General features: G+C 34.2%; 7 protein-coding genes across 13 annotated transcripts in view; 3 read left to right on the top strand and 4 right to left on the bottom strand.

Annotated features, from left to right (window-relative positions):
- Nucleotides 1–348: 348 nt before the first annotated feature.
- On the bottom strand, nucleotides 349–6,860 carry LOC108631911 (DNA helicase MCM8). Its single transcript, XM_018036138.2, has 15 exons — nucleotides 6,780–6,860; nucleotides 5,972–6,054; nucleotides 5,463–5,603; nucleotides 4,976–5,217; nucleotides 4,764–4,896; nucleotides 4,070–4,320; nucleotides 3,874–3,978; nucleotides 3,415–3,555; nucleotides 2,858–3,077; nucleotides 2,167–2,330; nucleotides 1,751–1,963; nucleotides 1,224–1,345; nucleotides 932–1,154; nucleotides 736–873; nucleotides 349–600 (listed from the first exon to the last, which is right to left on the bottom strand). Exons 2-15 carry the CDS (start codon nucleotides 6,048–6,050, stop codon nucleotides 406–408), a joined length of 2,367 nt encoding a protein of 788 aa, XP_017891627.1. The 5' UTR covers nucleotides 6,051–6,054; nucleotides 6,780–6,860; the 3' UTR covers nucleotides 349–405.
- On the top strand, nucleotides 6,130–9,015 carry LOC108631913 (cyclin-dependent kinase 20). Of its 2 annotated transcripts, none has more exons than XM_026819170.1 (6): nucleotides 6,130–6,323; nucleotides 7,383–7,586; nucleotides 7,876–8,064; nucleotides 8,201–8,437; nucleotides 8,512–8,739; nucleotides 8,832–9,015. In XM_026819170.1, the coding sequence occupies exons 2-6, from the start codon at nucleotides 7,401–7,403 to the stop codon at nucleotides 8,988–8,990; spliced, it is 999 nt and encodes a 332-aa protein (XP_026674971.1). In that variant the 5' UTR covers nucleotides 6,130–6,323; nucleotides 7,383–7,400; the 3' UTR covers nucleotides 8,991–9,015. The 2 variants fall into 2 exon arrangements, with proteins under 2 accessions (XP_026674971.1, XP_026674970.1); XM_026819169.1 differs by lacking the exon at nucleotides 6,130–6,323 and adding an exon at nucleotides 7,002–7,093.
- Nucleotides 9,016–9,047: 32 nt separating this feature from the next.
- On the bottom strand, nucleotides 9,048–11,298 carry mRpL37 (mitochondrial ribosomal protein L37). Of its 3 annotated transcripts, none has more exons than XM_026819167.1 (7): nucleotides 11,244–11,268; nucleotides 10,778–10,975; nucleotides 10,507–10,707; nucleotides 10,170–10,289; nucleotides 10,006–10,112; nucleotides 9,754–9,936; nucleotides 9,048–9,528 (listed from the first exon to the last, which is right to left on the bottom strand). In XM_026819167.1, exons 2-7 carry the CDS (start codon nucleotides 10,963–10,965, stop codon nucleotides 9,107–9,109), a joined length of 1,221 nt encoding a protein of 406 aa, XP_026674968.1. In that variant the 5' UTR covers nucleotides 10,966–10,975; nucleotides 11,244–11,268; the 3' UTR covers nucleotides 9,048–9,106. The 3 variants fall into 3 exon arrangements, with proteins under 3 accessions (XP_026674968.1, XP_026674969.1, XP_017891628.1); XM_026819168.1 differs by lacking the exon at nucleotides 11,244–11,268 and adding an exon at nucleotides 11,055–11,121; XM_018036139.2 differs by having other exon boundaries at nucleotides 9,052–9,528; nucleotides 11,211–11,298.
- Nucleotides 11,299–11,370: 72 nt separating this feature from the next.
- On the top strand, nucleotides 11,371–13,905 carry LOC108631835 (peptidylprolyl isomerase domain and WD repeat-containing protein 1). Its single transcript, XM_018035999.2, has 8 exons — nucleotides 11,371–11,493; nucleotides 11,708–11,810; nucleotides 11,892–12,088; nucleotides 12,152–12,345; nucleotides 12,410–12,747; nucleotides 12,808–12,997; nucleotides 13,054–13,629; nucleotides 13,706–13,905. Exons 1-8 carry the CDS (start codon nucleotides 11,397–11,399, stop codon nucleotides 13,847–13,849), a joined length of 1,839 nt encoding a protein of 612 aa, XP_017891488.1. The 5' UTR covers nucleotides 11,371–11,396; the 3' UTR covers nucleotides 13,850–13,905.
- Nucleotides 13,881–14,418, bottom strand: LOC108631792 (mitochondrial pyruvate carrier 2). The gene is made up of 3 exons (XM_018035955.2): nucleotides 14,319–14,418; nucleotides 14,118–14,259; nucleotides 13,881–14,038 (listed from the first exon to the last, which is right to left on the bottom strand). Exons 1-3 carry the CDS (start codon nucleotides 14,416–14,418, stop codon nucleotides 13,915–13,917), a joined length of 366 nt encoding a protein of 121 aa, XP_017891444.2. The 3' UTR covers nucleotides 13,881–13,914.
- A 330-nt stretch (nucleotides 14,419–14,748) lies between these two features.
- Nucleotides 14,749–15,465, top strand: LOC108631791 (sperm mitochondrial-associated cysteine-rich protein). Its single transcript, XM_018035954.1, has 3 exons — nucleotides 14,749–14,825; nucleotides 14,898–15,193; nucleotides 15,419–15,465. Exons 1-3 carry the CDS (start codon nucleotides 14,749–14,751, stop codon nucleotides 15,463–15,465), a joined length of 420 nt encoding a protein of 139 aa, XP_017891443.1.
- A 157-nt stretch (nucleotides 15,466–15,622) lies between these two features.
- The window catches only part of LOC108631919 (GTP-binding protein RAD), a 34,179-nt gene continuing 25,214 nt past the window's right edge, over nucleotides 15,623–24,587 (bottom strand). For 2 of the 4 annotated variants that reach the window (XM_026819172.1, XM_026819173.1), the window contains 4 exons: nucleotides 24,209–24,372; nucleotides 19,972–20,063; nucleotides 18,544–18,769; nucleotides 15,623–17,636 (listed from right to left, as the gene is read on the bottom strand). In XM_026819172.1, coding sequence (XP_026674973.1) covers nucleotides 17,395–17,636; nucleotides 18,544–18,769; nucleotides 19,972–20,063; nucleotides 24,209–24,372 — 724 coding nt within the window. In that variant the 3' untranslated portion in view covers nucleotides 15,623–17,394. The other 2 variants (XM_018036150.2, XM_026819174.1) reach the window with 2 other exon arrangements.

The raw sequence follows: 24,587 nt of genomic DNA, 5'->3' as shown, positions 1-24,587 counted from the left end.
TGTCGAGAGTAATCTCTCTCTTCGAGTATTTCTTAACTAACACGTATTCGTGAGGGGTGAGGAGAAACTCGGAAATGGCACTGATTCGGTGCGCCGAAGTTAGATACATATGTTAGATGTATATTATATAGACATGGAGTGGAGACAGCCACTCAATGGTAGAGTGGGAATAGAGAAATGGGAATAGCTATCTCTCTCTTGCAACACCGTGATTGGTTGCTTGCTCTCCCCTCTAACTGAATCACCGCATTGCGCAAGAGAGATAGCATGTTCTAAAAGTCTCTCTCACCCCGTATCCAAACTTTTTCACACGGGAGGAGTATGAGTATGAATAAGGCCGAGCAATGCTTTTTCATCTAAGATGACAGTACGAGTGTTATATTGTATAAAAAGTAAGCATACAAACTAAGAGATAAATTTGAACGTATTATTTCCCGCCTTCAACAGCACACCGTTTTGATTTAATTTAAGTACAAACTCAGAGAAATTATCGACTATTATATTATTGCTCGACGCAATTTCTTCTAATCTTCTCATAGTGAATCGTTTACTGCTATCAGAAGATGTTTCCGCTTGTAAAATACTGACAAACTTCTTGACCTGTAAACAGAAAATAAATATTTTACAGCATTTCATGTGATATTATTATAAGCTAGCGTCCCAAGTCGCGGTTTCGCTTTTGAAATTTTTACTAACACACAAACGCTCTCTTTGTACAATAGTAAGATTACTTACTTTTCCACTAGTTATATTCTTCGAGCTTGGAAAATCATATTTTATAGTTTTACTCTCATACGTGTGTTGGAGAATTTCGATTACATCTAAGGCATCGGTTTCAGTCGCCTCTGTACGCAACTCAGACTTAGCTCTGGCCTGTATTAACAATTGTCATTTATATTTTCAACAGAAAACTCGAATTGAAGAATCATACCTCCGTTAAACGAATCATTGCCTCCAACTGCCTATTGCACACGGATAAATCTTCGAACCTATTAATTTTACTTCGTTGATCCAAATAATAATTTTGCAAAACCTTCGCCGCTTTTTCACTTATCGTTGGTTTTACGTATTGTTTAGCATAAGCAATATATTTTCGGAGAATCGCTTGTGGAATAATGTTCGCGTTGTCAGTCATAAAACATGCAAGTTTATCTCTAAAAGGTAATAATTCTTAAGCGAAATGTTAATACATATAACTTCAACTGAGAGTAGTTTTTAATTACCTTAATGACAGATTACTATCTATATCCGGTATATTTGTACTACTTTGCCTACTTTTATCTTCATTTAAATGCAAACCAGAGTGCATTGACATGACGTGTTTGGATAGCAAATCATCTATAATCTATTACAAAGGGAAAGAGTCTAAAAATGGTTGAAATACATAATAAAAGGAAAAATTGTTTCACGGATAAAAATAAATATCAAGACAGAGGAATATGTTTAAAGTTCATTTGTCAATTATTGCTTCTAAAATCAGTAATCTTTTACATACAAAGCGTATTTAAATATTAATACGGCTTAGGGCAATGATTCTCGACTCGTTTTTGAGGGTAAAACTCGAAAATGGTAAAGAATCTATCCATCGACTGAATTTTAAACTCCTAATCATATAATTAAATCATCCATCGAACGTTTTGATAGTATCATTAAATAACAAGTTATTGAACACGATATTTCTTAATGACTCATTCTGTATGTACTATTCGTTACATGTATAGAAATATTTGGTAATTAAATACATATGTACCTGATTTGGTTCATCTAGCAGTAGGAATATCAAATCGAAGCGTGACAGAAGAGGAGCGTTCATATTCAAGTTTTGTATCATTGTTTTAGTCCTATTGAATCTACCATGAATTGGATTTGCAGCTGCTAGAATCGAGGTTCTAGTAGGAAGAGAGCACACTATGCCCGACTTTGCAACACTTACACATTGTTGTTCCATTGCTTCTAACAAAACCTGTATTTTTAAACAATGAGAAGTTATATGTTTGATAAACGAAAGATCTAATCATTGAGCTCTATAGTTATATGTCATCGTGAATGAACGAATATTAATTTGTGATTTTTATGCTTCTTTAAAATTCTCAACAGGATTAAAGGATCCGTCACACCATGTGCCACATCCTCAGTCTTAATTAACTTTATTCTAATTAACTTTACCGCATGTTGTTTGGACATTTTATCAAATTCGTCGATACAGCAACAGCCCCTATCGGTCAAGACCAAGGCTCCCGGTTCTAAAGCAAAATTGTTACTTTGCTTCTCCTTCGCAACTGTTATCGTGAGACCAGATGACGTACTTGAATTTCCGCATACGTATACAGCTTAAAAAAATCGGATATCAATTTTTTTTAAGAGATGGAATAGTCTCTTGATAAACGCTCAAAAGGTTTTTACGATAATTGCACTTGTTTCGTTGTTTCATCCGTGATTCAAGTTAGATCCCTGTTAGCCAAGCCTGCAGTGTCAGATTTTGTCCATTTGAATGGTTACACCGTTTCGGTATTGGTTGCAGGATTTGCTCCCAATTTGTTTAAAAATCCAGATACTACTTCTAACATGGAAGCTTAATGCAGGCATGGATGACTTCGAATTTGGAAACAGATCTGTGTTCTACCACTAATCTGCATACATTTTGCTAACAGGGACCATACTTGGTACCGTTTTAATACTTTAGAAAACGCAAATAGAGAAAAGTTTCTCTCTTCATTCTTCTTTTCTTTATTTCCCTTTCGCATATCATGACATTGCTAACAAAGTACAGAACATTTACGATAAATATAAAAGTACCGAAATTTGAGTATTTATTGAGAAAATAGTGAAGAAGCGTGATAAAAAATTTATCATGTACCTTTAGCGGAAACTCGGGTACAAGCTTGTAACATTTGAGATTTACCAAGGCCAGGATCACCGATTACCAGTACGTGAATATTGTCCCGTATCTCGGAGCGTTCCATGTTACCGCCAAATAAACTTAATAACAATCCAGCCTTTACCAATTGATGACCGTAAATAGTTGGACAAAGCGAGTGTACCAAATGTGCAAAGATATTTGGCATATTATATACTTCCTGAGGAATAAATATAATCTTGGAATAAAAAACAAATCGTCTTTTACGTCAGCGCCGTTCAATTGACTCGCGAAGTAAATCAATTTTTTTAAATAACAATTTAAATAAACATCTATACCAAACTAAATTAATAATTAAAATAAAAGAATCGTGTTTGGACATAATGGATATAAAAGCAACCATTGCCCAACAATTACGTCTACAAATCTCTCATTGACATTTTAAATATGAATATTCTTTTTAATTATTTTTTACTCTACTTTAATTTATTCTCTTCGTATAAATAAACTAAATCTCTTCTATGTGATGTCACGTGCGTAGAATGGTGAAATGATACCTTGATTGCCATATAATCCTTTATCCGCATTTCGTTATCTGTGATACTTTCATTTTGAAGTTTCTGTTTACTATTGATTATCGTGATGGCTTCCATGTATAAGGAGAACGAAATTTTATTTCGAGAGCCATCATTAGTTCCCTGCACGTAGTTTTAATCATAACACTTTAATATAAAGAGATAGATTATTATAATATAAATGAATTAATTGCTCCTTTGCCTTGCTCTTTGCCCACAAACTAATATTTATTAACGAAATGAGACGAGAGAAAGATGAGAAAAGAGATTCTATATAGTAGAGAATTGAACACATCTTATTAATTTTGTTCTATTTTTATATATAGAACGTTATATATTTTATATTTAAAACGTTCTAGAGTCAAATACATATAAAAAATTATTGTTAAAATGAGCAATTATTTCGTTTTCAGTGGAGTGCATATAGATGTTGATTTTCACCTTTATAATTCCTGTCAATACAATATCGTCTCCAGGCAGGCAAGTATTTACTAAATCATCAATTATTTCAACGTCAAGCATCCTAGGTATGCCACCTTTACTATTCTGTAAAGTATGGGGTAAAATAACAACAAATCATCCTCTTCAAAAAGTACGATAACAATTTTGTCTCTTTATTTAAAAGAAAGATGAAAACCTGATCATTATTAGAAATCTCTTGTATTTTGATGGTTTGGAAGGAGGTACTTTTCACCAACGGTGAGTCTAAATTTGCACGGAATTTCGAAACACCGCATTGACTACATTTCTTTGGAACTTTATAAACTCCCAATGGCAGTTTTTTCAATTGCTGTAAATTACATTGACAACAACTAAATAGTATCCACTGTGCAAGATGTTTCACGCGACCTACTCTTATTACACAGCCTCTAATGGATATTAATTTCCCTATTATAAAAACAAGACGTCTATAAGAACTCGAATGATTTTATCATTGTACAAAATAGGGTTGCAGATTTTTTAATTGACGTATTAACGTAGGATAGGATTTTTTCTGATTGCCAGACTTGGGCACCTTAATCCATTGAAATTCTTCTAGGAGCAGGTGAATTTAAAGACGAACGAATAAGTGCCAACTGACATTCTTTTCCCATTTTTTATACTTTATAATTAACTAGTTCTGGAACAACCTGTATACAGAGATTAAATTTCTCTAAATCTCAATTGACATTGGAAGTATTCTTTAATTAAGTTCTATTAAATTAAATAATTTCAATTATTAATTAGTCAGATCTGAACAAAAAGATCAAACGTTGACAACTATGTCCTCAGTTGAATTACAAAATTTAATCACTTATCTGCAACCCTGGTACAAAAAATTACGTACTTACCGTAATAATTGGCTTTTATGTCTTGTAATGGTACGATTGGTAAATAGTTTAATATTTTCAATCTGACTGTGGATACATTACTTATAATGTCTATAGGAGTCAAAGTTTCTTTAGGTATTGTATTTAATATTTGCTGAAAGCATGAAATTCGATATTGTATAAAAAGAAACTTAAGGACTTAAAATAAATTTAAATGAACAAACCGTGATTACCTGATGTATAGCAAGTTTGAAACAGTTCAATGTACGCGACGGATCTTCCGAAATATTTGTATTAAAATCCGGCCATTCGTTTAAAAAATTACTGTCACTATATAGATCTCTTATGTCAACAGAAAATACTGAACAATTTTCTAAATTTTCAATTGTAAATGGTAAAAACAATCGTTGATGTGTACGAATGAAATTCTCTACTGCTTGAACTTTTTTAACAGTATCCGAATCATCTTTATAATCTAAACAATTAATTAATTATCGTTACTTGTAACTTCAATTGTGATTTAGAACAGGCTTTATTTAATTAATTCTATTATTGATTAATTGTAATTGAAATAAGATAAAAAATAATCATTCGAAATAATTCATTATTACATAATTATATTAATTCATTATTATAATAACAATTCGTTATTTCAAATAACTATTTGTTATCCTATTTAAAATAAACTATGGCCAAACCTAATTTAAGAAATGTTTGTACCTTCATCAGAAAAAAATAATTTCCATCCATAATAAGGAATCTTAAAATCCACGTATGTATTATCTTCATTCAGTAATTGACGTATCTGATCTGGATCCAGAGATTGATATGTTCTATTCTTGCTCTGATCACTTTCTTTATCTATGGAATTATATTTCCATAATAGAAGAATTTATACATAACATATGTTAGAAAAAAAATAAAAGAAGTCTTGTAATTAAACAATTAGTTTGTATTAAAACATATTACAAAATCTTTATTAAAGAATACTTCAGGGATTATACAGCAAATTTTCATTATTACTATTCTAGTAAATGTATGTATAGTATCGTATAATATTCGAAAATATTAAATTCTATGAATGGAAAAGAATAGATTTGTTCGGTTTGTTTCGGTAATTTCATCGAATAATACGGGGAATAAAATATGTTTTAAATAGAAAATATTATTTTAAAGATTGTATTTTTATAATAAATTAGAGGACATGAAAATAAAAAAAAACATCTTACCATTGGATTTCGTAGACTTCTTTTTCTTCAAGTACGATTTGGATTTATGAAAATTCGTCGGCTTTTTATTAGAACTCATAATTCTAAATATTATAACACAAATAAATAACAAATAAATTAAGATTAAAACGTATGTAACAGTTCTACTTTAAACAATTGAACAAGGAACTACTCTCAGTTATTAATCAGGATAAGGTTTAAAAATAAATAACTACAAATACAAGACTTTTTCTGTATTAAAAGGTCATATATTAAAAAACATGAATTTTGGTTATTATATTATGTTAGAAAATGAACAAATAAGAACATTCGTAGGTTTCGGCGCGGTTTGAGCTCAACGTTGCTACATGGCGTAAGAAATGATGGAACGATAACACTAACACTTCGAATAATATTAATTCGTAACTAATTAAGTGGTGAATAACTTAAAAAAAATCTATGTTCTTTATTATAGTTTACACTACTTTTCTACTGATATTCGTCAAGTATTTGTCATTATTCGATCAATTGCAGTAGCCGCCGAAAGATATTTTTTTCGTGGCGATGGTATTTCGAAAACGAGATGGGTTCAGGATTTTGCACACATATTCTTTATTACCTATATTACTTTTGTACAAAATTTCAAACAATTTCCAATGGGTTTAACTTAGGGTACAATGGAGAATGAGAATTCAGAAATTGGAGAAAAGTATTAGGGTTATGAATCAATATTTTTATCGTAACTATGGTAACAATTGCTCAAACAATTGAACAACACGTTAGTTGAAGCTGGACACTCAGTGGGCAAAGTTAACATTGTAATACGTACATTTTGATTGTGTATTTTCACACTGTACTTTGTATCACAGCCTACTTTCAACTTGACCACAGTACACCACTATTGATACTAAACAATGATCAAGTGACCACCCCTGGTCCCTGATTCATCTAACTGCCTTATCCAGTTTTTACACCCTCTTGCCTTATATTTTGGGGCTACGGTGATTACGGTACTAGATTGCCCGCGTTTTAACTACTGAAAATTTAATAGAATCCTACGGAATTCTCTAAAAAGTGCCCGTGGGAATACAGACAGAAATCTGAACGTGAACAATCCATTAAGGGGATGTTTTCTTTTTCTAGGTATATGACTTAAAAGTACTAACTAAACTTAAAAGTATTTCTTTTTGCAATACCACAAATTTTTTTTAAATTTTCTGTCAATTTTAATCTTTTCATTGGATATAAAGATCATTCAGTAAACTAGTCCACCTAACTATCCAAAAAAATTCCGATCGTTTGAAAAAGTTAGTCAGTTTCAAAAATCGTTAATTCAATTTTACTCTTTACTGTAAATACTAGAATTCAGATGAGTACGTACAGTGATCATCAGTATTTATTACACAATAAAATGAATATTATTTGATTGTAGAAGTTGAAGCATTTGAATATGGATAGATATATAATCACAGGAAAAATAGGAGAAGGAGCACAAGGTGTAGTTTTAAAAGCGCACGACATAGAAACAGAGAAAGATGTTGCATTAAAAAAATTGTTTTTGAAAAATATTGACAATGGTATATCTACATCTATTATTCGTGAGATAAAAATTTTGCAACAATTAAGCCACTGTAATGTACGTAGAAACCATAATTAGGCTGCGGATTTTATGCATTTATACGAAAATAGTTTTATAGAATATATAATAAATAGTTTCAATGTTTACACGAAGTATCAAAAGAAAAATGCATATTACGATATTTTAAAAAACAAAATGAATTCCTATTCAGATTTTGTTTTCTACACTGATGTTATAAATGCTTTATTTTGTATAAAGATCCGCAGTCTTATTACAATATATTATCATTCGTTTCATAATAAAAGAAACTTTATCGATCTGACCGAAATAGTTGCATTTATTACAGGTCGTAGAGTTATTAGATGCCTTTCCAGTTGGATTAGATTTTATTATGGTCTTCGAATATATGCCAACAGGATTATGGGAGATAATAAAAGACAATGATATATTATTAACTTCTACTCAAGTCAAAACTTATACAAAAATGATTTTAGAAGGAATTGCGTATATACATGAAAAGAATATAATACATCGGGTAATTTGACTGTAAGATATTAGTGCTTGTCGTAAAACGTTTTTCAATAGGAGTACAAGATAAATACAAGTTGTGGCCACTGCATTTAACATGCCTATTAAGAATAACATAATGATAAATACATACATGTTTATAGGATTTAAAGCCTGCTAATTTACTGATAAATAGTAAAGGTATATTAAAAATTGCTGACTTTGGTTTGGGCCGATTGTTGTGGAAAAATATATCGAAGCCATATTCGCATCAAATTGCTACAAGATGGTACAGAGCACCTGAATTGTTATATGGTGCAAAATATTATACATCATCGATTGACATGTGGTCCATCGGTTGTATTATCGGTGAATTACTCAACAAGTCACCATTATTTCCAGTACAGTATCTATTATTTCAATCTTAATTCTTTTCTGTTAAAATTTAACTCAACGATCATTATTAAATGAACAGGGAGAGACAGATATCGAGCAGTTAGCAATTGTTTTAAGATACTTAGGTACTCCTACGTCAGAAACATGGCCAGATTTAAGTATGTTGCCTGATTACAACAAGATCACGTTCCCATATCATAAAGGAATACCGTGGGAAAATACATTTGAGGATACTGAACCAGAAGCTATCGACCTAATCGGGAAAATTCTTATTTATAATTCATCGAACCGGTTAACAGCTAAAGAAGTGAGTAATTAAGAACAGCGCTGCACATTTTGTGCTAACTCAAATAAATTGGTATAAAAACAACGATACTAATTAAAATTTCGTTGCTTCAGGCACTGCATCACATTTACTTTCATGTCAGACCTTATCCTTCTTTGAAAGACTTGATAAAACCTCAAAGTATTCATCGTTGTCAGATAAAGCAAAAAGAGATCGATACAAACATCCAAGATACTATGCTTTTCAAAAACTTGTTAACTATCACGCAGTGAACGTATGTATGAGAATATACAACTATAACGAAGAGTGGTGATCAAACACATAAGAACTAAAAACTATGAAATTATTTATATTTACAAAAAGTATACAAACTTACAATTCAGTTATTTCAATTGTTTCGATAAAACGCAAGGAGCCTTTTAAAAACGTCACTGTTGTACCCATCAAGATAGGGTTGTCCTTCTTTATAACCAGCAAATTCGTACAATTTTATCGTTGGTTCTGCCCACCAAAAATTTCTAATTCCCTCTTCACCATCGATGTCTAAAGTGTTAAGTTGATATACAGAGAAATAGAAGTTCTGACCATCAGATTGAATGCACTGCACGACAACAGGTTCAGGTAATGCTTTCACGTCTTTCCCGAATCGTTGCCGAGCATATGTCGCTGCAGTAGTGAACGACTGTGTCAAAGAACGTGCATGAATCTGATTTTCAGTAACTGGCAATTCAGTCAAGTTTTTCACCTTCGATGGATCATAATTTACGAAAATGGTGTGAACATTCATTAATGGTGACTCCTTGTTGATTGCTGCAATGTTAACGTGCACATAAGAACTCTTACATTTATTTCACGTAAATGTTTAAAATGTGTTGTTCAAATTTTCCTTACAAGCCCAGATACAAATCTAACTACTTAACTACTCAAAAAATTCCGATCGTTTGGTCTAATTTTAAAACAGCTATTTAGTTTTAAAAAGCGTTTGTTCAGTTTTGATCTTTAATGTATAATGGAAAAAAGAATTAATAAACTTACGATATAAATCCGTGCTATCGTAGATCTCAGATTTGGTCAAACCAGCGGTAGAATGTAATGGATAAATATTAGGCATCTTGAGTTCGTTATGTATATTTACATCTGCTATTGGTGCTAAAGGCATCATAGACGTCATCATTATGTCCATTTTTGTCGAAAAGTTTAGAAACCTATTTTCTTTCTCTATAATATATACAAAATGTAAAGAATGGCTACAAACGTTGAACAAGAATTAATATTTTGACGGTATACCTATGAACGTAGATAGAAGCCCATCGCTAACTATGAATCTATTCTGCGCAATGCTTAATCCACTCAACGATTCACAGAGTTGTAACAATTTTTTGAACAAATTGTGCCTACAACAGATTCCCGTGTTTAAGAGTAATGATGAAAACAAAATAATTCATACTTACACCTTTCTTGTACTAGATAAACCGAATACTCTTGGATATACCCAACTAGGTCTCTCAGGGTCTTTTATTTTTGGTAGTTTTACTTGCTCTGGGTCATATATTACAGATGACCGTACAAATCTGAAATAATAATTAAATAATTGTGCAATTTACAAGCAAATAAATTAATACTTGCACAAGGTAGTCTGTAATTCATGATATAAATGAATTCAGGGAGACTCAGTGGAGAAAAGACGAATTCCATAGGAGGCTTGATTGATCAAATTAATTGGAATTTGGTGAAAGTGATTCTTACAGACTGCCTTGTATGTGTTAAACCGTACGGTTATTAATCTACCTCTCTACCAAAGTGTCTATGTTACATGGAACATCAGTAATTAAATCCGTAACTTTCTTTGGTAGTTTATCTTCAACTTGCACTGTCTTTGTCAACAAACTTGCTTGTTGTACACCTTCTTGCAAAGTATAAAGGTCTCCAATCATCAGGTAAGTTTTACTGTTCTCATTAACATCTTTGATAGGAAATGGATTTTCGAATCTGCCATAATAAAATATAAATTGATATATACGATAAGCACAAGATGAAAAATGAATTATTGATGCATTACTTTTCTTTTATAATTAAATTTTCAGTTGATCGAATTGCAAAAGCATTGGCGTCCTCAACTGGAATATTCATAGATGCTAAAATTGCTTCTGCTTTAGACACTTGGACAGTTCTGTCTCGTTGATGATACCATAACCAATTTTTTGCTCTATCTATATGTTGTTTGCGTAACAATTGTGTAAACTTCATTATGTTCTACCTAAAGGAAATATTACATTTATGTAATTAATAAACACATCTTTAATTTAAGTATTTATGCAACTTATATGCATCATTACATGCAGCATTCATACTATACACTTATTAATAGGTTAAATGACAGCTAATCGTCGAAAAGAAGAAATATGTACTATCAGTTTTATATCTCTTTAAGAGTGGCTCTAATAGTACGATTATTATATTCTGTGACAAATAAATTTTTGCATTTAATTCACCTTAATAATATTTTTGTATTAATTGTTATTTACTTGAATTACACTTCTTGTACCTCACTTCACTTCATCCAATAATATGAAGTTAGATCGACATCCCGCGCGTTGCAGTATGTATATATGTTGTATGCATACATAAGTCAAGCATGCAATTATTCTCTATGAATTTATTTTTCATTACATTTAACAATGTCAAATAATAAAAGAGCGCATAGCGAAAGTGAGAATGAAGAGGAGTGGGTTGGTCCCTTGCCTTCAGAAGCTGTTCCTCAAAAGAAATCGAAAGGTACACTGTATAACCTATTCTCTATTCCTTTTCTTTTGTAATATGTTATAAAAATTGAATGAAATACTATCTAACATTTCGCGTATACCATATAAAATTTTAAGTGATTCTGTATTTGGAATTAGCTTATGTTAAGAAGGAATGAGATAGAGTCAATGTTTGAACTGTTGTCTTTTTATTGTTAATTGCAATTACTTGTTTCTTGATTGTACAGTTTTGGAGTACGAACAAGTGTACATAGAAAACTTACCATGCTGCGAGTGTTACGAGAAGTCTTACATGCACAGAGATGTAATTACTCATATTTTAGTAACAAGGTTAGTACTTGTTATTCCATTATTTATATTTTTTATGCCTTCAATGTGAATGCAGTTCTATCTTTCATGTTCCTTAAACAGATCAAATTTTGTGATAACGGCTAGCTGCGATGGTCACGTAAAATTCTGGAAAAAGCAAGAAGAGCTCATAGAATTTGTAAAACACTTTCGTGCTCATTTAATGGCCATACAATCTATGGCGGCCAGTTGCAACGGTGTTCATGCCTGTACAGTGAGTTTGGACAAAACAATTAAAATCTTTGATGTTATAAACTTTGGTGAGTATTCCTTGATACATAAATATTTTAATACTCTTAATTAATCTGATAATTTCATTTCAGATATGATCAATATGATAAAAATGGATTTTGTGCCACTTTGTTGCGAGTGGATATACTCTCCAGGCGATGCAATATCTGCTGTAGCAGTTTCTGCTCAAGAATCTAATAAGATTTTTATTTACGATGGACAAGGAACGAACACACCCTTGCATGTTTTCGAAAGATTACATACGAAGCCTGTCGTTGCTATGAAGGTAAGTAACATAACTCTGTGATTTAATTGACAACGTATTTATATATTATATAATTTATTTTCAGTACAATCCTGTGTATGAGACATGTATCTCCGTAGACAAAGCAGGAATCTTAGAATACTGGACGGGGCCAAAAATGGGGTACAAATTTCCGAAATGTGTTACGTTCTCATCGAAACTAGATACAGACTTGTTCGAGTTCGCTAAGAATAAAACTTACCCATGTGGTTTAGCGGTATCACCGGATGGTAAACGATTCGCATCTCTAAGCGGTGACAGAAAAGTCAGAGTCTTTAATTTCCGTACTGGTAAATTGTACAGAGTGTTCGACGAAACGTTGCAGAGGTTCACAGAATTGCAACAAATGACGCAGCAGTTACCGAATATGGAATTTGGGCGAAGGTATAAAATCGAGTCGTAAACTAAGTAAGTTCTTGATTAAAATATTAACACCGCTTTTAGGATGGCAGTGGAAAGGGAATTGGATAAAACCGAAACAAACTTAGGAAACATTATTTTCGACGAGTCCGGTTACATGATCGTATATAGCACAATGTTAGGGGTGAAGCTTGTAAATTTGTACACGAATCGGTGTATCAAGATTATGGGAAAACCGGAAAACATTCGGCCTATGCAGCTAGCTTTATTTCAGGTATATAATTTATTTTAATAGATTATAACGATTTACACATGTTAAAAAATGTTTAGGGGAAAGCGAGGAAAACTACAGCCGCGGTGACGGTGGAGATGGAAGCTTCGGAGAATCCGACTCTGGAGTTGAACCGACCGGATCCAACCCTCTTCTGCACGGCATATAAGAAGAATAGGTTCTACATGTTTACAAGAAGGGAACCAGAAGACACAAAGAGTCAGGAATGCGACAGGGACGTCTTCAACGAAAGACCGTCGAAGGAAGATATCATTTCTTCTACCGAAGCAACGAACGTGCAAAAGATTTACGACACGGCTATTATCCACACGGCTCTCGGAGACATCCATTTGAATCTCTTCGGCAAGGACGTTCCGAAAACGGTGGAGAATTTCTGCGTTCACTCGAAGAACGGTTATTACAACGGGCACATATTCCATAGAGTGATCAAAGGTTTTATGATCCAAACCGGGGACCCGACTGGAACTGGAACTGGCGGAGAAAGTATATGGGGTGGGGAATTCGAAGATGAGTTCAGGCCACATTTGAAGCACGATAGGCCGTACACATTGAGCATGGCTAACGCTGGACCAAACACGAACGGCAGTCAATTTTTCATCACTTTAACGCCAACTGTAAGTTTCCCGTTTTATTATTTGACTTGTAAAATAGTTTTTTGTCACTTTGCCGATTAATGCATTTTTGTTTTAGCCTTGGCTGGATAATAAACACACTGTATTCGGCAGGGTGGTGAAGGGAATGGAAGTGGTACAAAACATCAGTCAAGTGAAAACGAATCCGAAGACCGACAAACCTTACGACGACATTAGAATAGTTAGCGTCTCTGTGAAATGAATGTATAACGGAATGGTTTTGTAAATATAATAATAAAAATTCTTTTATTAAATAAATTGTGTATATCATTCTGAATACGTAGACAATTGATGCCTTGCCCCTCGCACAAAATTATACGCCCCCGTGAGGCCTGTGAACGCGTTTACACTAAACAAATTGTAGTTCTTTGGTGTGATAACTAACGAGTACCTGATAATGAGCCTCTGTCATTAATGTCATTCATAATTGTCGTTTTTATCCTGGAATTATAAGTAGATAATTTATTTACCTGGACCATATGGCACCTGTAATCATGAGACTCGCGGTTTGACCGAGAGAAACTGTTTCTGGTGGACGATTTATATCCCCTAGCCCTGCAATCACTAAGCCCCATTTAAATGTGGGTGCCCAAAAGAATACTGTAGTCGGTCCTGTATTAATAGTTATAATATAGGTGAAAAACGATAATTTTCTCTATACTTTGTCGAACCTGCAGGATGTAAAAAGATGGGCCTCAATCTTTGTGGTAAGAGAAGGGATATCTGTATCATTAATCGTTCATAAGCGCTCTTCTTTGGTTGTATATGCATCGTATGAAAATAAATTATTACGAATTCTGTTAAAAGCTTTAAAAAGCCGAAAATTAAAAATTTGTTAAAAGTCGGGACATTAAAAACGTTTAAAAGACGTAAAACATTATAAATAGTACGTATACGACATGTACAACAGTCATAACGATGTCAAAAAACAAATGAGCTACAATTCCGAAGTGATCATTTTCATATCACAACCCTATCTGGCCTAATTCAAAATTCCATGTCATGACATACTTATAAACAGATTTACGACTAAATTCTAAGTTCAGAACGACTAAATTGTATATATTAAAAGTGAAACGTGATAGTTAATTCGCATTCAAGATGAGTTGCAAAAAGGTGATAGGATGTTGGAACGACATGGAGGAGATCAAACATTTACTTTGTGCCATGGAGTGCTGGTAAATATGAAAAGTAGAAGAAAAGTGGAAGAACGCTAATACAATTTCCTATCGAATAATAATGCCTTTCAGCCAATGCCCGTGTCCTCCACCTCCTCCGATATGCTCTCTCTTGCTACCCCCGAGGATCGAGGAGCTACCAGCTGTTTGTCCGCCTCAGAGACCTTGTTGTCCACCGCGACCCTATTGTCCGCCACCGCCTTGTTGTCCGCCCCCTTGTCCGATAGTGCCACTCTGTTGTGGACCAACGCCTATCTGTTGTAAAGTACCGATAATAACTTCTCCTTGCTGCCCTTCGCGAGTCTGCCACCCGCCCGCACCTTGCACGCCACCCTGTTGTACACCTTCCCCAATGCCTTGTTACTCAGGTAAATGATCATTTAATAAACTCCTATCAAGTTGAATTACACCTTGGACTTAATTTCAGTTTCTTATTGTTAATCGTCGAGTTGCATTCGAAGAAATGTAAAGCGGTAGTAGTCAAAGTTGTACATACGCGAAGTATACATTGTAGAAAAGGTAATAATTGAAAAATTGCTTAACGAGTTAATTAAAATTTGTATACCTACCTGACGATTGCAATTTTAATCCAGGTTCTACGCGAATGTTACGAGAAGATTTTGTGCAGACGATCAACTGAAGTTTAAAAACCTATTGGAAAACTAAAGAAAAATATTGTTTACTTTCTGTCTCTTACTATGAAATTTGGTGTAATCGGTATTTTAATATGATGTACATACAAATGAATAAAACGATGTACGTGAATAGTTTATGAATTTTAAATGAAAGACCACAGGTATTGTACACAAGAAATTTTATTCGAATGTCCATACGGTCCCACGTGTCGAAGCTTGAAAATAATTACATCTAGATTTCAAATTCTAATCGCTTATAAACTGAAGCCTATCTCTTAGAATGCTGAAAATCGAGGAATACAACAGTAACGCAGCGTTTGTACATTCACTACCTTAGAGGGAAGCCTAGTGAATAGACTGTGGATTTTTTATCTGAAATAAAATATTTATAATACGAATTTATAGATAAGCATTTCTGATATTCTGTACATCCATGGATATTGAATGCACTTTTGATATTCCCTGCACGTACAGTTTTCCTATAAGCGCATAAAATCCGCAGTCTATTAATGAACGTAATTTTCATTTCGATGAAGTAACAATTAGCAACAAGGGCAATGTTTATCGTTGGTCACTGGACAATCGTCGAATATTGATAAAACTCTGAATGTATACACATCATTTGCTCTCTTATTCTAAAATAGAAATTTTATTATTCAATCTCTTTCTCTTTGAAACGATGGCTCTTAATAGAGGCGTGTCAGAAAAATAAGTTATTCGTTGCTTTCGTCTCATACACCGTTACAAATGTACATCTATATTTAATCGTTTCATGCAGAATATAAATTCTAATTCGAATCACACAGAGACGAGCGTTTCACATACAGTTTTGTAAACGACATATGAAATGTTAATAATTTACAATCTACGTCTACCGTCCCATACTTGAAAAGTGTACAGCATATTTCTGTCCATATTCTGTCCAGTTCGCGGAAGTGTATCATCCTAAATTCTAACTTATAAAATAAAAAAAAGTAGAATACACGTATTGTTTCACACAGGTATCGGTACGATGCACGAAGTTCGATGTGCTTTGATCTTCTAATTTCCATCAAGATCCATAATTTAATTTATACAAATGTGATAATTATTGGGAAATAATTATCCTTAACGTTAATGGTGACTGTCGATGATTCCAAGCTACGTTAAAAACACGAAGTTCCACGAATACTTGAACGAGTTTAACTATTCTCTACTCTTAGAGTAGGAAATTGCGCGAACTTACCAATTTAGAAGCTATAGGCGATTTTCGTTGGAAGTTTACTTCTACAAGATCTTTACCTTAAAAAAGCTATTTTAAAAGATGATCACAATTTCCGGTTAGCGATTTCCGTTCTCGGATCTCGAAGTTACTTTGTCCTTTCAAATTGGCGTGAGGAAATTGATTTCGTCGAACGATCTTCGTGAAACGATGTGTCAATTGTTCTCTTGTTAATAATTAATGCAAAGCTAAAACTAACTGCATTACGGAATAATAAATATACGATATTTATTAATTCAATGATGGAATAATTGTTGAAACTGATATTGTAAAATAATAATTGGTATTGATTGTTGGCGCAAATAATTATAACTGTAAAATAGTGATTTCACGCGTTTCGCGAATTAACGGATCAGTGATGAATATCAAAGTGCGATAATTTTGTATGAAGGACAAAGTAAATACTTTGATATGACACGATCACTTATTCCCTACGTTATCAATCGCATTTTCATCGTAATTTAACAATACTGTTCCACGCGAGATGCCCAAGGATAAAATTAAAGGGACAAATCAAGATTTTTACACTTGTTAATTTGCAATTCTGTACAGAATTACAAAATCCTTAGACTTCTCGTGTCTCGAGTCTTAAACATTAATTGATTCAACATCTTCTCTGTTATTCTACATATACCACGCAACAACGTACCCGCACTCTTCGTTTAGGAAATCGTTAGAGAGCCAGCAGATCTTCGCAGCTCTTCGTTTTTCTCTTGAAGCCCAGCAGGTGCTTCAGTATCCGTCTACGGTGTTTGCTTCTTCTTCGCCTGTTCGCTTGGTCGCGGTCCCGTTGCGGGTTCAGTTTGATCTGGGCTAGAATGCCGACTAGTAGTTCGTCCGCGTGATGGGCCAGACCCGAGGACGAGGACGTTTCGATGAACTTGCAGCCACAGTCGTTCGCCAAACGTCGTCCCACTTGTTTGGAATAGTTAGAACACGTGTGAGAAGTTTGAAGTTCAGATCTTTATACAGTATTACGAGTATCGAGTATCTATCGTTGATCGCAGATCAATTTTTAATTTTACTACAATACTTGTATGAAAAATAAAATATTTATGATACCAATTTAATAAATGTATTCTATACAGAAATTTCTTCTATTATTTATGTATTGTTTAAGTTCCTTGTTTTTATAAATTACAAGCAGTCTATTTTTTTTATATTTTATGCACATCCAATTATTCTATAGATTTATACAATTTATGACCAATGGAGTTTCTGTTGTTGATATTATCTTATTTAGACTTCAAAAATCAGCCCTTAAAATTGTTCCTAGGGATGACAGAGCATCCTGTATCTGAAGGGTACTCGTAATTCTGTATCACGTTACCAAAACACGGGGCTCGATCTGATTTATTATCTGTGAACACGAAAGCCTGATTACGTTTCCCACAATTAACGTCACGCGAACGTGTCAGCCTTCGTTATAACAATTGAGCAGTTAAAAATAAATAAATTGATAAACACGATAGCTACAAATATGAATAAAAACAGAAATTCATTAATTTAATCATTGACCGTTTCATTCCAAGATTTTTACACTTTTTATTTAAATAATACATTTTGATCTTTCCTCCTCGTCTACTACTACTATTATAATTCGTTCAATGAATTTCATGTTTTTCTCATCCTTTGTAAGAAATAATTTGCGAACAACGATGTTAACATTTCATCGGCTCTGATCACAGATTTCTATAGAACAATTTGCGTTTAATTGTAAATAGAGATCAGTGGTTCTGGTTTCATAGGTGTACGTAAATATGTTGGTTCTTGTAGCTCGTTACAAAGTTCACCCATTAATTAGATGTATAACTTTACTCACCGACAGTGGGTACCTCGCGTTTCCGTTCGAGATCGACTTTGTTCCCAACGAGGATTACACCGCGACTGGCCATGTAATCACTCTTCCATAGATACACCAATGTCTCCTCAGCCATTTTCAAGCTTTGCCTGTCGACTACCGAGTAAACCACCACGTAGACATCAGGATTGTACGTGGAGCAGAAAGTTTCCACCTGAGAAGCGGAGGACAGTTTCTCTACGACTTCCTTCATACGACAAAGACTCAGCGTGTTTTATTTATTGGAATAAAAACAACATTCTATGATTTAGATTTGGACATTCTTTATTTCAGTTCAACTTTGTTATATTTATATGAGTTGATGTCTACGTGAAATATGAAGCTTGCGGAACAAAGGATTATATTTGAAAAGTTATCATTTAGTGTCATTGTTAGATTTAAGCAGTGGTATCTACGTTGTCGCGTATTAAATTGTCGTTTGAAATGAAGATTTAATCAAATTCCCGAGAAGAGAGAACGTCGACGTGTCTAAAGAGGCAGGTCACGCAACGAAACGATTGTCGAAAAGGGAAGAGAAAAAGTGATGTATCTATTGCGTGCGTGCCTGAACCGAGTCTCAATTAGTTTCGGACGTACGTTTCCATAGTCGAGCAAAGGTCCTGTATGAACTTTTTTCTACCACGCTTATATTTGGATCGTTTTTAGAACAAATAAATTTTTTACTGCAAGTGCTCACCAATTTCAACGATGTTGACGAGTAAACTGCGAATTTCTCTGCAGGGAAACATATTTTTAACAATCACTGAAAAAGTGAAATCGAAACAGAAATTTGTTTTGCCTTTTACAAACAATGATGTGTATTTCAGATATTTTGATGTTATTTCGGATACAATTCGTAAAATCTGCAGCCCGTTAATGAATACAGCACGGCATTAATTCAATACCAGCTTAAGCTTGCTTAGGTCGAGAAATATGTAAATATACTTAGAGGGTAAAAGGGCTAACAAATGAGATACTGTCATTTAAATGAAATCTCTTTTCTTTATTCCAAGTCTACTTTCAACGTTTCACACAAAATGTTTCCTACTATCATGAAATTAAAAGATTACCTAAGGGCAAACTAGAAATTGAAAAATATTCTACTTTCTAAAAGTAGAAGAAAATTTAATCTCGCCCTGGTATTGACGTAGTCTTTGCTCGTAGCGAGCGAGACGTGCACTGAGATAATCTCGCATATATTCTGTAAAAAGAAACCGAGTTCAAAATGGTTTAGTCTTTTTAAATATGAGAGATAATCCTTTCCTTGCGAGGGGAGTCATGCACGAGATTCGTCTGATGGACGGAGGAAGAAAATAACGAGTGAAGAAGAGTAATAGTGTTTGGTATAGGTGTGTAAATAGTAACGGGATCGAGATTATTTCATGATCAAAGCTTTATTATTGTACTTACTGACATCTCCGCCGCTGGATGATCGATGATCTCTAACTCTGTTTCTTCGCCGTTCAGCATCACAGATACGTTTTTCTGCCCGTATTCGTCGTCTGGAACAAGTTTGAGCAACGATATTCGATGAAATTTTTGTACAATTCAAATTTGATAATTAAAGTGCGAATTTGGTACATTTGAAGGATACATGTAATGTGAAGAATAATGCAAGATTTAATATTGCAATATTGCTGCAACATTCCTTGCAAGATTTAATATTGCAAAGTAATGTTCCTACAATATTCCAAGCTGTCTGGGTTAAATTGACATCACAAAATTTTTAATATCCATAAAAATCCGCACTCTACGTATAACAATGCAATGATTTCGATAATGCAAATATAATTTCATACTGTATTGCTAAATTGTAGATTTTTAATCACGTTCGCATGCATTTTTATTTATGAACGATTGTTTATAAATATTCATTAAACTCGAATGTTGAAAATTTTGATCAGGAAAAAATGATTGCAGAATATGGTTTTGCGAAAGTATGGGTATTTTTTGTAGCGCTCTCTGAATTTAATCCACTTGAAATTTCAATTTCTGGGGAATATTTTGAGATCAGTATACATATACATCGGTGTTTTGACTATCGAAGGTAATCCTTGGCTTGCCTAAGGCGACTCACCCAATATTCGCTCAAATACATCTCTCTTGTACTTCAATATTACTTTAAAAAAAGTAGTTTTTTAATCAAATTCATGAACAGTCTTAACTTTTCGAATTGGTACAGCAATTGAACGTGAGACATTTCATAAAGCGATGCAGGTTTACTTGTATACCTCGTTTGTGATATGAAACTTTGCCAACAGTGAATATCGATATTTTAGCACATGGAGTGCAGGTCGGCGAGCCGTGGAAGTGGTTCAAGGGTTTCGAACGTCTGCCTTCGATAGATAACGACCACTTTCCCTGTTATGTTTCACCAAAGGATTACGCTCGTGACGTGGCACCAGTATGAGATATTACTAAACTGACTAGCCAGCGAATTAATCATACACCGCGTTGCTTAAATAATTGTGTAATACATTTTTTAGATAATCACCCTTGTCCCAATCAACTAATTTTTCAAAGTATTCATTCTGTATTCCTAACGAATTATCAGCTAATATTAGGCTATTTATAAATCAGTATAAATTATATTAAGCTCTTGAAATTTTTAATCAAAATTTAATTACTAGAATCTGATTAATACTTCTAATAATTAAAATAAAAATTTCATTTTACATTTGATAGATCAATATATTGTTTTAAAATTGTCTATACTACTTTTATTCACACGTTTCTATAATACACGCACAAACTCTGCAAAATGTATTTATCCGTTATTGACGAAAGGATCTAAAATAACGTGGGTGATCTTCATGCAAGTTTTCCCTGCATTCAGAAGTTTTTACTCGAACGGAGGATCCAGCCGCGGCTTATTGCATATGCGACCGGAAAGCGTACGTGAAGAGCACACGATACTGCGGGAAGGTAACGACCGAAAGGCTATAAGGCTCCACGACTTGTATCGCGAGTATGGAATAGTAAAGAAGCGAAGTTAAGGCAATGTCGAACGCATTATTGTCCGAATGAAATCGGATTCCTTTATCAGCATCCTCCACTCATCTTTGCTGTTTATACGTGCGTCGAATCCTATAACCAGAGATGATCTCTGCTTGAAAAAAACAGTTTGCGTTATCCCTTAGAACTGCGTTCCATTTAATATCCATCTTTCCACTGTGAATCGAATTAATAATTCTCCGGCTACAAATTGTCAATGTAAATGTTAGAAAATTCTAAGCATTGTTATACACGACGAAAAGTAGTACGAGATTTGTTTGGAGACGTTTCAGGGTGGACGCGAAACGTTACAAGTTTCTTTGAGTCCTGCTGTTTACTCGATTGAAAAATTTATCCAACTACATAATATACTTTCCCCTCAGGAACTGATGTTCGCTGGAAAGCCGGAGCGTTAACGAATTTATTACGCGAACCCCCCTATTTGTGGAGTTTATACGTTCACATTTCCTACGAGAACTTCCTTTTATGAGCACTACCATTTATCTCGGCATCGCGTCGTAAAGCTTGCGCCGTAATTAACTCGCGTTAAAATTAACCAGAGATTATCCTAAACGCGTGTCGTAACAATTGTTTCATTCCGGACAATTATTTTTACGGAAATATTACAGGTCACGTCACATAAATTTCTTGAAAAGCCAGGCGGGTGATACAAACGCGAAAATTAGAGAAACGCTGGAGTCTCGAAAGAGGAAAAAGATTCGTCCTCCAGGGGAAATATTTCTGGTTTTTCATTGTGAATTTTAACGCGTAACGATGATCGATGCTAGTTCCTTGCTCGTGAGAAAGCGCGTATAAATGGAACTGGCCTTTAGGACAGGAGATTAATATGAATCCTCGCATAATATAATAAACCAGCGATCCACTCTAAGTAAGATAAAGATTTGATGGAATGCAGCTAGAATACCTGGATTTTAAATCTCAATACTAGTTTGTTAAAGATGTTAAAAGGACATTAGGAGAGTATATTTGTAAACTGGGAAAAATGAAATATATTTGCATTTCAAATTTTAGAAATGCATTTTAGTATGCAGAATCTGTATTAGATTTCAAAAGCATGTGTACTGCTTTCACTCTGCCGTCCATCAGTTTAATATAATATAATATAAATCTAATATAATATAAATAATATAATATAATATAATATAAATCTGAGAACTGAACTGTTTACTTGCTCAGAAATTTCGTTCAATTACACGAGAGTATTTGGTTAGTTAAATGAAACCAGGAGGCTCTCCTTTGACAGCGAGCTCTCCGCGGATTTCCGCTTCCTTATTTTTCCAGGAATGAAGGGCTGCTAGTGTAACGAGGGCGGACAATCAGCATTATTCGACTATTCATCCCCGTCCGATGCGAAACGAAGCCGCGGGCTTCACGAATCACAGCGGGTGCACCTCCTGTAATTTGCATTCGCCAATGCTTCCGCGATGAACGTCCTCCGTATCGACCGTAAGCCCTCATTCGTTCGATTTTTTCCACGAGCCTCAAATAATGTGATAATTCAAATGTGTTCTCTGTTCCCAGTCGTTCCCATTTTCTGACAATTTATTTTTCATTTCGTGAAAAAACAGTTTATCTTTTATAATAGAAAATTGATAGAAGAAATAAAAATAATTTCTTCGCGAAGATCGTTTCACTTTAAATTACGAACAAACCTATTTCATTTTGATTTCGCGCACTACAACTAATTCTCGATTCTCCTACGTAACGTCTTGTTCCGAGTCTAAGTTTAGAAAAATCTGATTGGCGAACGTGGTTGGTCATTATTCTATCGTAAACTCGGATCGATGGAAGGTCGCTTCTTTTGAAAAGAAAAAGCATGCAGCGAGAGCATTAAATATAGATTTAGATAATCGTATCTGTGCTCGCATTAATTCATACAATATTGAATTTCTTAAAGCGTGCTTCGCCAGAGACTCAAGACCGCACCTGGGAACGTTGAAATATGCAAATCTGATGTTAATTTATAATCGTCGAGCCACGCTCCAAAGAAAGACACTTGGAATTTCCATACTGCAGACCTTTTCAACTACCGCTAGCGTTGAGTACTTCGAGTTAATTTTATTAGTAGACCCAGTGGACGGACGGCCAGGATTCATCGCGTATATGAATTGAACGAAATTAATAAGAATTCGGACGAATTCGAATCGGTTTAATTAGGATCGGAACTATTTACTTAGTTTTGCGACATAATTTGGGGTCGCGTTTCGCGGCACAGTTGAAAACAGTTGTGGAAATTGTCGCGGTGCGGCAACGTTTCAGTCGAGAATTATGTCGACTCTAATGACTATAGTACTGAAGCGTTTCGTGCAATTAAAACTTTAAACGTGAAGAGGAATACACATACACGCTTGTTAAGTATGACCCGAACTTCTGCAGCGGTTCATTGATAGAGGGGAGAGTTGTTAAAAGTTTGCGTTAAAAATTTCAATCTACTTAAACTTCTTGATCGATTCAAACTCCTGGAGTTTACCACAATTTTTAATAATTTCATTCTGATTAATTCAGATTAATAAATACATTTCAATTTCGTTATAGACGTCTGTGAACTTAAATTAATTTATAATTTTAATCACAGCTTCGTGCGATCGCGCATGAGTGATTGTAATAATGTAAACGATGCATCTGTACTCACCGAGGGAGGTATCGTACGCGCTAATTGAATCGCTGGTAGTGAACTGGGCGGTTAGTGCGGTTTTACCAACCCCCGACGCACCGAGCATGCCGACTTTGTAAGTGGCCACTCGTTCGTTGCTCGTGTCCTCCTCGGCCTCTATCCCTGAAAGCTGAGAAGCCGAGCTGAAACATAGAAACGAGAAAAATACGTACCATATTTGCAAAAATATAATGTCAATTTTATTAGTCTTTTGATTGAAATATTTTATTACACTCTTTAACAGTGAATATTATTTAAGATATTCAATTAATTTGACAATCCTGATGCTTTCTAGTCGAGACGTCTCGCCGAATGTTTCGGAGACGTTTTTAACCGAGTCGGGTGCTACCTGCTTGCC

Source organism: Ceratina calcarata, unplaced genomic scaffold (genome assembly GCF_001652005.2).
Source record: "Ceratina calcarata isolate Rehan_Ccalc_2016 unplaced genomic scaffold, ASM165200v1 scaffold97.2, whole genome shotgun sequence".
Lineage (NCBI taxonomy): Eukaryota > Metazoa > Arthropoda > Insecta > Hymenoptera > Apidae > Ceratina > Ceratina calcarata.
This window is presented reverse-complemented; position numbering and strand designations above follow the sequence as displayed.